The sequence below is a fragment of the Quercus lobata genome, chromosome 11, assembly GCF_001633185.2.
Source record: "Quercus lobata isolate SW786 chromosome 11, ValleyOak3.0 Primary Assembly, whole genome shotgun sequence".
NCBI lineage: Eukaryota > Viridiplantae > Streptophyta > Magnoliopsida > Fagales > Fagaceae > Quercus > Quercus lobata.
The window spans coordinates 9,239,569-9,252,100 of NC_044914.1; the positions used below are offsets into that span (position 1 = coordinate 9,239,569).

At 36.1% G+C, this 12,532-nt stretch overlaps 2 protein-coding genes across 4 annotated transcripts; one reads left to right on the top strand and one right to left on the bottom strand.

Moving 5' to 3' along the window:
* The first annotated feature begins 893 nt into the window (after positions 1 to 893).
* On the top strand, positions 894 to 5,649 carry LOC115969467 (arginine decarboxylase-like). Of its 2 annotated transcripts, XM_031089130.1 has the most exons (5): positions 894 to 981; positions 1,077 to 1,124; positions 3,187 to 3,559; positions 3,647 to 3,744; positions 4,017 to 5,649. In XM_031089130.1, the coding sequence occupies exons 1-5, from the start codon at positions 949 to 951 to the stop codon at positions 5,037 to 5,039; spliced, it is 1,575 nt and encodes a 524-aa protein (XP_030944990.1). In that variant the 5' UTR covers positions 894 to 948; the 3' UTR covers positions 5,040 to 5,649. The 2 variants fall into 2 exon arrangements, with proteins under 2 accessions (XP_030944990.1, XP_030944989.1); XM_031089129.1 differs by having other exon boundaries at positions 3,187 to 3,744.
* A 777-nt stretch (positions 5,650 to 6,426) lies between these two features.
* Positions 6,427 to 12,291, bottom strand: LOC115968743 (methyl-CpG-binding domain-containing protein 2). 2 transcript variants are annotated; one of them, XM_031088237.1, is made up of 6 exons: positions 12,097 to 12,291; positions 11,625 to 11,717; positions 10,202 to 10,796; positions 8,114 to 8,167; positions 7,796 to 7,953; positions 6,427 to 6,925 (listed from the first exon to the last, which is right to left on the bottom strand). In XM_031088237.1, exons 3-6 carry the CDS (start codon positions 10,789 to 10,791, stop codon positions 6,756 to 6,758), a joined length of 972 nt encoding a protein of 323 aa, XP_030944097.1. In that variant the 5' UTR covers positions 10,792 to 10,796; positions 11,625 to 11,717; positions 12,097 to 12,291; the 3' UTR covers positions 6,427 to 6,755. The 2 variants fall into 2 exon arrangements, with proteins under 2 accessions (XP_030944097.1, XP_030944098.1); XM_031088238.1 differs by lacking the exon at positions 11,625 to 11,717.
* Between the last annotated feature and the right edge of the window lie 241 nt (positions 12,292 to 12,532).

The following is a 12,532-nucleotide window of genomic DNA, read 5'->3' on the forward strand; positions in this document are numbered from 1 at the left end:
CATTTCCATGCTAAGAACCTTGTAATACACAATTAACATGTTTTGGCATTTCAAATTAGGGATGGCAATGGGGCAGGGCGGGGTCGAAGGATGGGGTCTTCATCCTTGCCCCGCATGGTTTTGTCTTACCCCATCCCCGCCCTTTGGGGCCCTGCGAAGCCCCGCCCCACCCCGTAGAGCTCTACTTTTTGTTAATATGCACTACAACTAGTACAATTTTTTTAATGAAACTTATTTCATTAATAAAAATATACTTGAAATTACAACCAAATTTATCCCATCAAATCAAATCAAATCAATTTTTAGAAAAAAATAAATAATATATCCAAGCGTTTAACAAGACAATCACAAAAAAAAAAAAAAAAACTCATAATAACACATAACAAAATGAATGCAGAGAACCATATTGGATAGAATAAAATAAGCTAATATTGATATGTTTGTTTAAATAGTAGGGTTTTAGCGTATGAAAAATATACAATTATAACCTTAGCAACGTGGGGTAAGGCGGGGACGGGGAGGGGCGAGGCGGGGTGGGTCTAAAAAGTCTAAACCCATTCCCTCCCCGCCCTGTGGTGCAAGACTAAAATCTTACCCCATCCACGCCCCACCTCCTTTGCGGGGTGAGAAAAACCCACACAGGGCAAAGTGGGGAGGGACAAGTTAAGCGGGGCGACGCAAAATTTCCATCCCTATTTCAAATCGAGACATTCAGGATTTAAATTCCCTTTTCCTAATCAATTATAAAAGAAAATTAAAAAAAAAAAATTTATACTATAATTCTCACAATTTCAGGGCTAAACGCACCGTATGGATTTTTTGAAGTGCAGTGGTAATAATAAGATAACAATAATATAGAGTATAGACCCAACACATCTCAGATAATTCCCACTCTCTCTCTCTCTTTAACGCACCAATACTGAGTCACTGACCATTACATACCATATAATGCTTTCTTCCTACCCAACCTCATTGGACTTTGTGAGTTCTAACTCTCTCTCTCTCTCTCTCTCTGTATTTACAGTCAATATTGAGACTTTGTTTATATCAGTCTTTGCTTTTGGTCTTTGGTGCAGAGTTTTCATTTGGGTTTCTTCAGAAGACCAAGACTTTGTCATTCTCTGGTGGGTTCGTTACTTTTACTTTCAACTTTCACTGTAATGACTTATATTTATTTGGTTGCTGAGAAAATGGAGGAAAAGTAGATTTTTAAAGTGAAACGTGTTTTCTTTTCTTCATGAAAGTAATGATAATGAAAAGGTCATCCAGATGAAAACTTCGTGTGTTTATTGTTTAATGTCATTTTAAATCTTCACTTTCTTTTGTTTTCTGAATTTAATGTTCTGAAACTGATATGTAGTTATGTTCTTCTCTCTATTGTCTTGTTTGTGTTTGCTTTAATGTCTTTTTTTGTGATAATCGACCACCACCTCAACATGTGAAAAATTTTAACTTCTTAAAGCTAAAGTGGAGATATGGTTTGAAATCAGGACCATCTGCAATGATATCATGATAAATTAAGATAAGATGATAGGAAAGAGTAATGCCAGGAAAAACAAACAAAAAATTCACAATCTTTTTTACTACTATTGAGGTGGCAAGTTGTGATTAAAGTAACATCAATTTCACATGGGCCTACACAAGTTTTATTAACATCAATCATAATATGCCAACTTAACAGTTATGAAATTCTCTAAACAAAGAAGAAGAAAAAAACTCAATAGCTGTGAAAAGAAATTGTAAAAAAATGTGTCCCTAGATTTATTGGATGGGAAAGAGAGAGGAAAATGGTGAATTTTAATAATTTAACCATTATTCTAACAACACGAGGATAACATTTAAGTGGTTGTTATTAATGCATATGCGTAATGTGAAGGATTTAGGCCTATATTGGATGTTATTTTCATTCTCTTTTGCAATGCTTAGGGACAGATCTTCAATGTGGGTGGGAGCATTCAAGAGGATTGCAACCATATATTATTTCTACACCACATTTTTATGTTAATGGCTCCAAATTTTTTGAAGGGTCAAGTGTTTATTCAAGATGATGGATTTGTACCTTCAGCACATGTAAAATGAAAATGGGTCCTTTATTGTTCATGGTACAATCAAAGATGTCCTGAATAACTTTAGACCATAAGTTTTGATTGATATCCCTTTCTTTGAGCATTAAATTTTGGCTATAATGCACTTTACAGTTTACACTCTCTAAGCTTGAGGTTGTTTTTAAATCAGTCCCTCAACTTTCAGAACTTGCAATTCCTTGACTATTACAACTATGTCAATGTGCCTCTTCTGTTATGGTCCATCAAATTTTTGCCATTAACCTGCCTAAAAACGATGAATTTTCTATTTTCTGTTCAAAGCAATGTTATTTTTGTATGAGTTAATGGCAAAATTCTAATGGATGTTATGACAGAAGGGACACATTGATATTGTTGTAATACTCAAGGGTGTAAATTGCAAATTTTCATTGTTATGAGACCGATTAGAAGCAACCTCAAACTTAGAGAATAGAATTGTTAACTTAGAGGATGTAAATCAATGAGAATGTCATCACCAAAAAACTTATATTTATCTACTTGAAGGTCCAACTTACTATGATAGTTTTTAATATAAAAAATAATAATTGTGAAAAAGGATAAGTTTCAGGCCAAATTTTTGGGATTATGAGAAGACTTTTTTTGTTAAGCATACAAATCTGGGTTATATTTTAATTTTTGAAACATTATGGCTTGATCTAGTTTTGGCAAAACCAACATTTTATGTTGAACAACTTAGAAGTTCCTGATTAATAATCAATTATTAAGTGTTACCAAGAAGGGAAGAGGGGGGAAGAAAATTAATAGAAATGATTAGAATAATCTTACAATTCAATTCTTCTTTTTAAAAGGGAGGAAATTACTTTTTTTTTAATTAGTAAAAAGGGAAGAAAACTTAGGAATGATGGTTCTCGTATCTTTGTTAGACTTCGATTCAGAGGATTTTTCAATCAGGATGCTTTTTTTTTAATGACCAAGCCCATGCCATGTGTTGCAGTTTGTTTCAGAAGCCACTCATGTCTCCAAGGAATGCTGCCCCTTCCCCCCCCCACGAAACAACCTTAACAAAAGAATATTTTGTAATCTAATAGTTTTTGTAGAAGCTGCTTCCCCACTTACAGTTAGGTATCATAATGTCATGCAGGAAGGAAGCTTCTCAAAGTCAGGAAATAAGCAGTACAAGGGCACTTTTATAGCATACAACAACTCAGTCACAAAGGATAATCTTCTGATTTCCCACCCTCCAGTAGCCAAGCAAGAAAGCCCTCCTCCTTTGGTCAGTGCATTGAAAGCTTCAGCTGAACAAAATGTTGCTAGTTTTCACTTCCCTGGGCATAACAGAGGACGTGCTGCTCCATCTTCATTAACTCAACTGATTGGTTCAAGACCATTTCATCATGATTTGCCTGAGCTTCCAGAGCTCGACAACCTCTTTTCTCCAGGGGGGCCAATTTTAGATGCACAGAGACTAGCAGCCAAACTATTCGGATCATCAGAGACATGGTTTCTTGTTGGAGGTACCACTTGTGGAATTCAAGCAGCAATAATGGCTACTTGTTCTCCTGGAGAATTTCTAATTCTTCCTCGTAATTCCCATATATCAGCTATATCTGCCATGGTGTTATCTGGTGCACAACCTAAGTATATCATACCCCAGTATGATTTTGATTGGGACATTGCTGGCGGTGTGACTTCATCACAGGCAAGTTCAGAACAATTATGTTCATGTTTATAGCATTTCTTGTGTGTGTTACATCTTGACCTATAAAGGCAGCTTATTGCTGACAAGAAATTGGTATTCTAATGCAAGATTGTTAAAATGGTCCAGATAATTTTAAAGCACACACAACCTCCTTGTAGTAACCCTCTCTCTCTCTCTCTCTCTCTCTCTCTCTCTCTCTCATTTTAACAGTTTAACAGCCTTTTTGTTACCAAACTATATGCACATATGAATCAAGATGACTGCTTTTACAGGTAAAGGAAGCAATCAAGGAATTGGAGATGGAAGGTCAAAAAGCTGCTGCGGTTTTTGTCACTTCCCCTACTTATCACGGTATATGCAGCAACTTGACCGAGATTTGCCAGCTGTGTCATTCTCATGAAATTCCTGTGATTGTGGATGAGGCTCATGGGGCACATCTAGGATTCCATCCGCAGCTTCCTAATTCGGCCCTCAAGCAAGGAGCTGATCTGGCTGTACAGTCCACTCACAAAGTTCTATGCTCTCTTACACAGTCATCAATGCTACACATATCAGGGAATATTGTAGATAGGGAACGAATCTGTAGGTGTCTCCAAGCTCTTCAAAGCACTAGCCCTAGTTATTTGCTTTTAGCATCATTAGATGCCGCTAGAGCTCAATTAAGTGAAAACCCAGACACTATATTCAACAAAGCAGTGGAATTGGCCTACGAAGCAAAATACTTGATCCAACAAATACCAGGCATTTCAGTGCTTGACTTTGCAAGCTTTTCTAACTTTCCAGTCATTGATCCTTTGCGACTTACTATTGGTTTTTCGCAGCTGGGTTTGTCTGGTTATGAAGCAGATGAGATCTTATGTAGAGATCATGGGATCATCTGTGAACTTCTAGGGACCCAATCAATTACTTTTGCAATTAATCTTGGAACTAGTAGAGACCATATTCAGAGACTTGTATTAGGAATAGAGCGTCTAGTAGCAACTTCTGCACCAATTCATGGAAATAAAGGGAGGGTGGAGCATAGTGGTTATACACTCTTTGCAGATATCAGCATGAGCATGACTCCTAGAGACGCCTTTTTTGCAAGTAAAAAGAAAGTGAGCATAAGAGAGAGCCTCGGGAAAGTTTGTGGGGAGCTTGTCTGTCCATATCCACCAGGGGTACCAGTTATGATCCCTGGTGAGGTTATTACAGAGAAAGCTTTGGACCATCTGCTGGATGTTAGAAGCAAGGGTGCTGTTATTACTGGAGCTTCTGATCCTTCTCTCTGTTCCATAGTAGTCTGTGATGTGTAGTTCATTCCTAGAGATGTTAGCATCTTGCTGCTTAGTCCTTATTTTCAGCTGAAGGTAGTGGCAAGGTGCATGAAATGGGAACTGAGTGTAGCTTATATGTACATACCCACCACAGATAACAGTGAAAATGATTCTTTTCTTCAATGGAATATTGGCCATGATTTTTACAGCATGATCCAAGACCGTCGGCAAGAAATCAAACTAGAATATAGAAATGAAGTCTGTTTACAGAGCAAATTTGTTGCATGCGAAGCATTTGTAACTTAGTCTTTCAGTATGTGCAAAATCTGCTCTGGGCGAGGACTACTTGAAGTTGATCCATTTTCTCTTCATTAATGGCCACTTACCGAATTTCCCCTCAAACTAGAAACTTGCTCAGACCCATTACATGACAATGGTATCATTAGCCGAAGAAGACCCTGGCCAATCCACGTGGCCTGCTTGACGAACGTCAGCGACGGAGACATCGTAAATTGGTCCGTGGGTATCGCGATAAGTCCTCTGTCCTATTTAAATCATCTATGTGAGCTTTTAATCACTTGACTAAGTAGACTGACTTGGTAGTCATGTAATTTGTTTAAATGACTGAATGGATCATGTTATTAAACTACACGTAGACAGTCATTTTAGTGGGATGGAAGAGATTCTTTTGAATTGATTTAGGTAAAAACTGTCCTCCAAAATGGTCTCCTTAACAGTGAAAATTTCATCAGCCGGAATTTAAGAAGAACAAAAAATTCAGTGGACAGCTTTTGTACCGCAACTTTTGTCACTATCTTTGTCACAACCCTAATAGGTAGCAACTCACAATTTGCCACATTAGAATTATGACAAAATTTATGGTCTTAAATAAACTCCAAACAAGAATGTTTCATTCATATGAACTTTGAATCCATTAGGGGTTCTTAAATATGATAGAAAAATATATGTAAGCCTAAAAACTTTGTTGATCAAAATGATGCCTTTTTTTAACAGCAATTGTCTATTCATTTATCAGTTTAAAATCGGAACATGACTTTATGTTTGAATCTTGTTCGGTCAGGTTTGCTATTTGCAGCTCTGTATTTGTTGAGTTGTCAGTGTTGTGTTTACAGTTTGAATATAATCAGTCCATCGAGTACTTGCCTTATGAGGATTAGTGACTGATTAATGATTATCCTCCGTAAGGCAATAACTTGGCAAAAATTCCTAAAGGTACAATTGTACCACCACTTAAGTTTTGACACAGGCTACATTCAGACCATAGAATTCAGACCATATATCCATATCTATCAATGCATGGGACAATATAATCTCCAAGATATATGACCTTTGTGTGTGTATGGAGAGAGAGAGAGAGAAAGAACAAATAATAAAACATTCCAAACTCACTAGAATCACCAAGATAGGCGGAGTTAAGAAGTCATGCATGTACATAATTGTGAAATCAGTTGACGGATCCAATATAAACTATATATTTTCTTTTATACGGGTTCTTCACAAAGGCCAGATGCCAAGCCTACAACACTAACCCTTAAACCCCAAGCTGACCTGTTCTATTTCACATTCTTTCTCAACAAAACTTCCCCTTTTTCCTCTGGAAACATAATCTAGTAATGTGGGGCAACATAAGACAAGATACAAAGTGAGCAGTCACAGGAGAAACAAAACCAAAACGCTATCTCGACCAACCCATGATCATAATTCCACCCATCAACCTTAACCCCTATGATAATTTTAATTTGGCTTACTACTGTACATCTCCTTTGTAGGAGTTCTTGCTCGCTTCTTTGCGGGTCGATGAACAGGATCAAAAACAGGTGCCTCAAGGTAAGAAGAAGGCATTGCTGACCTATTAAGCTGCAAGTCTCGACTGTCATCTGGGCCTGCCCAAGACAGGGGACTCACTGCATAAAACAAAATGGACATTGTTATTAAATGCAACAAAATATTCCATAACTAAGATAACAGACAATGGTCAAAGGTTTTACACTCTTAAGACACCTCATTTTGCCAATTATCCTATTCTAACAGTTTGAAAATCTAGTTCTTTAAAGTTTCATTTTTTATCCCATGAAGATGGAAGAATAGAGACAGGAAAAGATGTGGTGATGAACCAAGTCAAGCAAGTAGAGACACTGAAGGTTTTTCCTTTAAATTCAGCCAGCACCACTTTAGATGTTATCAAAAGGGAAAAAAGATACACATTTCATAGCAAAGCACTTTTCAATCGGGATATCAAATCAAACAGCAAACCCCTGTTCAATTGGAATATTCTATATGAAATTCAAATCAGACATCAGGTTTGCAGTTTAATCTGATGATTGTACACTGCAGCAAAGTTAATTGATATGCAGGAGACCCCCAAACCATAGGTATCAATTTTCAGTGTGATGGTACAGAATTAATGACAAAGGAGGAATGGTAATGCAAATGTAATTTGGGAGCCTTAACTGAACCCACAGAACGAACATATAAATAAGTATATACAGACTAACTACATAAATAAGGATATATGGACTAAATACAACCAAGAAAAACCCCTTAGAATATGATTTTGAGGATAAATTACATTAATGAGTAAATGGTGATTCATGAACAAAACAGGTGTGTGGCATAAAAATCCCTCAAGACTTATAGAGATACCACTAGGTTTGATGGCATTATGCCATAGCTTAAATTAGGTGAAACTCTCTCTCCTCGAACAAAATTCAGAGGTAATTAAAAAAGTCGCTTTTCAGTTTGTTTTTGAGAAGTAGGTAGTTTGTTCTGCATACCTTCATCAGGTTCAAGGGGTCTAGTGCCATCACATAAGGCAGCTCGACGTGTAGGGCGCTTTCTCACATAATTTTCCTGCAAAGGCCTTGGAATTTGAAATGAGAATTGTGAGAGAGTTACCCCATCAGTCATATGCTCTGGATGTTCTAGAAAGTACCTGCAAAAGCAGAAGCCCCACAAAAGGTTGTTGTTCAAATAGGAAATACATTATACTTGTGAACCTTTGAACACCCACAAGTTATTAAGTTATTCAGGTTACGCAATTATTTACAAAAGTGATGCAACAGGGAAATATTGAGTACAGGGCAACACCATACTTTTGGACCTCCACCATTGAGCGTAGTCTCTTGCCTGAAGGTGCTACATAATATCTGCAAATATTGGACAGAAAATTAGCACAAAGTTGATGATTGGCAAAAGGTTCTACCCTGTGCACAAAACTTCCACTTTTGCAAAGTCCGGGAGAGGAGATTGGTGGGCAACTTTACTTCAAGTTATTTTTTGAGGAGGCTAATTTCTGGACTCGAACTTGTTACCTGTCGCTTTGGTGGATGGCACTGGCCATTGCACCAAGGCTTGACCTCTAATTTTTTCCTAAAGACTTTGGAAATCAAAAATAGAGGGAAAACATATACTTTGAAAGAAAAACTCAAAGCTATAAAAAGGAAAACTGCTAAATCTCATATATCAAACACAATACAACAGCAGCAGGTATCAAGTTAAAAACCTTTTTGGGAAAACTAATTGGTTTTCTTATGTTTGGTTGCAACCTTAAAAATGAGCTAGAAAACACATTTTGTTGTTTAGCTCGAACGGAAAACTTTAATATTTCTAGTAATTCTAAATAGTCATGTGAATAAAAACTTTCATTCACAGCATGAATATTATGTAGAACAACTAAAAAAATAAACATAGAAGTTAAGTACACTTGGATTCTTTTTACTAAAGAGTGTATTTGCTTATTTATAAAAAAAAATTGGTTTAAGTATAATTGTACTCAGAAAAGTGAGGTTTTAAAAAGTTTAACATAAACAAATAAGCTAATGGAAAAAAGCTAATCCAAATGCGTACTAATTTTTTAAAAGCAAGACTTAGATACGGTACTTAGGTGCTGTTTTTTAGGATCCCTTTTAAGATTCTGCCATGTGGATTTTTTCTCATAGAATGAAATAATATTTTTTAGTTAAGTAACCACATAGCTGAATCTTAAAAGGGGAATCTAAGGAACAGCACCAAGATACTGTACCTAAGTTTTGTCCTTTTTTAAATATACATTTATAAAATAATCAATAAAAAATCAACCATCCAAAATTGTGCAACATGTTAAACCACCTAATGATCATCAAATAACAATGTTCAACATAGATACACATATGTACCAAACCAAATGGTAGACTATGCTAGTTGAGCTGAGGCAGTTTTCATCGGGTTTCAATGAATATGCCAAATTTAGATACACTTAAACCTTCCAATGCAGTTTACAATTACAGAGCAAGAAAATTAATTCATATACAGAAACTTCCAATGCAATTTATTGCTCACAAAATCCATCCCTCCACACACACTACCTCAAAAATTACTAAACAAAATCAACAAAAATATAAACTTTAGAAGACTTCCAACTCAAGTTGGAAGACAGTTTGGATGGAGCATAAAGTATAGGAAAAGAAGGGAAATACGAACATGATATGTTATGCTCAATTGCTCCTCAACAAAAATATTCAAAAAGGAAAGAGTGCACTCCAGATGTAAGAGTGCAAAACATTTTCCACCCAAAACCCATTGTTTTTTGTAAACCAGGTCACAAGTTTTTGTCGACCAGAATTTTCTACCACACCAAACACTGGAAAATGTAAAAACCATTTTCTGCCAAAAAAATTAGAGTATTAAGAGACCCAAAGATCCCTTAGACACTCAGAAAATGGAAGTATAGGGCTACTACAAAAAAAAATGATACACTGTCATAGTGTCATGAATCAACCAATGGAAGCAATCAGAAGACTTCTTGTTCAGTAAACATCACCTGACTAAACACCAAATCATGAAATCAACAAAAGACTATAGTAAAACCAGTCACGGTGAATATGTATTCCAACTCTGAGATCCAGATTCTACATTTACCCCCAAATATGAAGCACATAGCCCTCTAACTGGTAAAAATTTTAAACACTACATATCTAAGAATCATTAACAAACAGAAACGTAGAAGGGTTTGTCTATCCTCCAGCTTCTTTAAAGATAAAAATGTATAATCCAATTTTAATACATTAAAGTTTCTAGGTTGTGTCCTACTAATATAATTCCAATCAAAAGATAAGTAAAAAAGAGCTGAAAATAGTGCAAACAATGAAATTGCTACATTTAAGAGTCCTCTATAACAAAAGTAATAAAATAGGAACACATACACATCTGCAAACTTGGTGCTTCCTTCGCCTCTGATCCGTAGCAGCCGTTGCCACCCAGGAGGGGGCTGCGCAATGTTAGGCTTATCGATTGCCCAAAGCCTGCTGCCATCTTGAGAAATGTCTGCTGGATCATCACATGATATATCAGGTCGCCACTCACGAGCTGTTTCACAAAAAAAAGGCTGTTCCAGGATATGTTCACGTATTTCTTCATACTTTTCCTTTGTTGGGATGAGCCTCCATTTAAAACAATTTGCACACTGGACAGTGAAAGCCCCTACAGATGGCAAAACTCTGGAAGACGAATTTGGAGACGAATATTTTGAGATTGGCAGAGGCCGGCACTGAATAGGGTCAGGAACAGGTTCAATTGCACCTGTACCATTAGCCCGAGGGTCATAAAGCACCAGCTGCTTATTTTGTTCATCTTCACCCTCTGTCTCAAGAGATTCATCATCTGAAGATGACGATGATGAAGAAGAGACATCTACCGGTTCCTTGAGAGTGCTATCTTGGTGAGCTAGGAAACTTGAACCAGTGAAACCATTTTTTGCCTTCTTAGTTGCTGACCACATCTGACAAGATTTCATAAAACCTGTCACAGAAAGCACCACTTAGCAAAGCATACACAACATTAAAGAAGTTCTATAGTTGTCAAGATATGAAGCAACCAAACCAAACAATATCTTTATAATAAGAATGCAATTTCCAGAAGCTCAAATGACAATGCTCATTAGTTGTAACATTGAAAACAATAAATATAAACCACAAAGGATTTTCATAATAGCAGAGTTCCCAAACCACAGGGTGCAAGTGAACAACAATATAGTCCCGGTAAGTATTAAAGAAGTACTTGGAAATAAGTTTCGATAAATACATCATAAGCCACATTTCAATAGTGCAAAAGACTAACAGGGACAAATCAAATCTCAACCATTAATCAAATTTCGATAGTGCATGAATCAGCTTTGGATCTGATAATATATTCACAATTTCACATAAAAGAAAACATCTATACTTCATTCTATAACACAATACTCAGCACTTCTCAAGAAAACTCTAACAAAAATAAACCCCAAAAATATCCTCTAATAAATTTGCTTGTACCATCTACTACATGCTACAAAGCAGAAACCAAGGCCTGGGACATGTATACCATACAATAAAATACCAACAACAGCAATAACAACAAGAATGCCTTAGTTCAACTATGGCTCCTCAACAAATTAGTCAAGATCGGCCATATGTATTCTTTTCCCCCCATTTTATTCTATCCGAAGTCATAGTCTCTGTTACTATCAACATTACTGACTACAATAAAGCCTTTACATAGACTATCACTCCTCCAAACATGAACCCAGAAATAAAACCAGAAATGCAACAACAACAACAACAACAACAACAAAAAAAAAAAAAAACTTACCTCCTCACACCAAATCCAGGGACTCTGATTTCCTCTGTACCACCTGAGCAATACTGTATCAAACTAACACCATTTATAATCCCACATAAAGTTCTGCAAATGCAAGAAAAATAAGATCCAAAATTAGCAAACAGAGAAAAAAAAAAAAAAAAAAAAAACGACAACCTTTGATCATGTTTGACACAGTTTACTACTACGAACAGCCTTAAACAAACAAGAAGACAGCATATATTATCAAAAAGAGCGTTTGTATTCTGAGAAAACAATCATCATTGGAATTTGAGCCAAACCAAACAGAGAGTAATAAACAGATCTATATGGTCAATGAATATGGAAGTGTTATGAAACATTATAGTACAAACAAACACGAACCCAAATCTGGATCTACAAACATGAACCCAGAAACAAAACCAGAAATGAGAAACAAGAACTTGTAGAGAGAGAGAGAGAGAGAGAGAGAAAGAGGAGTTACAGAGAGATGAGGAAGAAGAAATCAGGGCCGTCGAAGAAGAGGGTGACGTGGTGTTAGATCGTAGGGGTGAGGGCGTTGCGTAAGAGTGTTGTGATGAAATTCTTTGCACCTAAGCTTACCTGTGTTTATCTGCCTCGATGAGAGAGAGAGAGAGATTGAAGATGATGATGATGAAGATGCATTCATGAATACTACCATATCTCTGCTCTTATTAATAATAATACAATAAAAATGGAAAAAAAAAATTTAATTTAAAAATAGGTGGAAAAAAAATTAAAAGCTTACTATAAAGCCTACAAACTAATATGGCATTAATTATGTCTCATAAATATTAATAAATAAAAAAGTAAAATATGTATTAAATGTGATAATAAATATGATTCATATCAATTTAATAGCAAAATAAATGAAGAGAAATACTAGAAGTATTATAAAT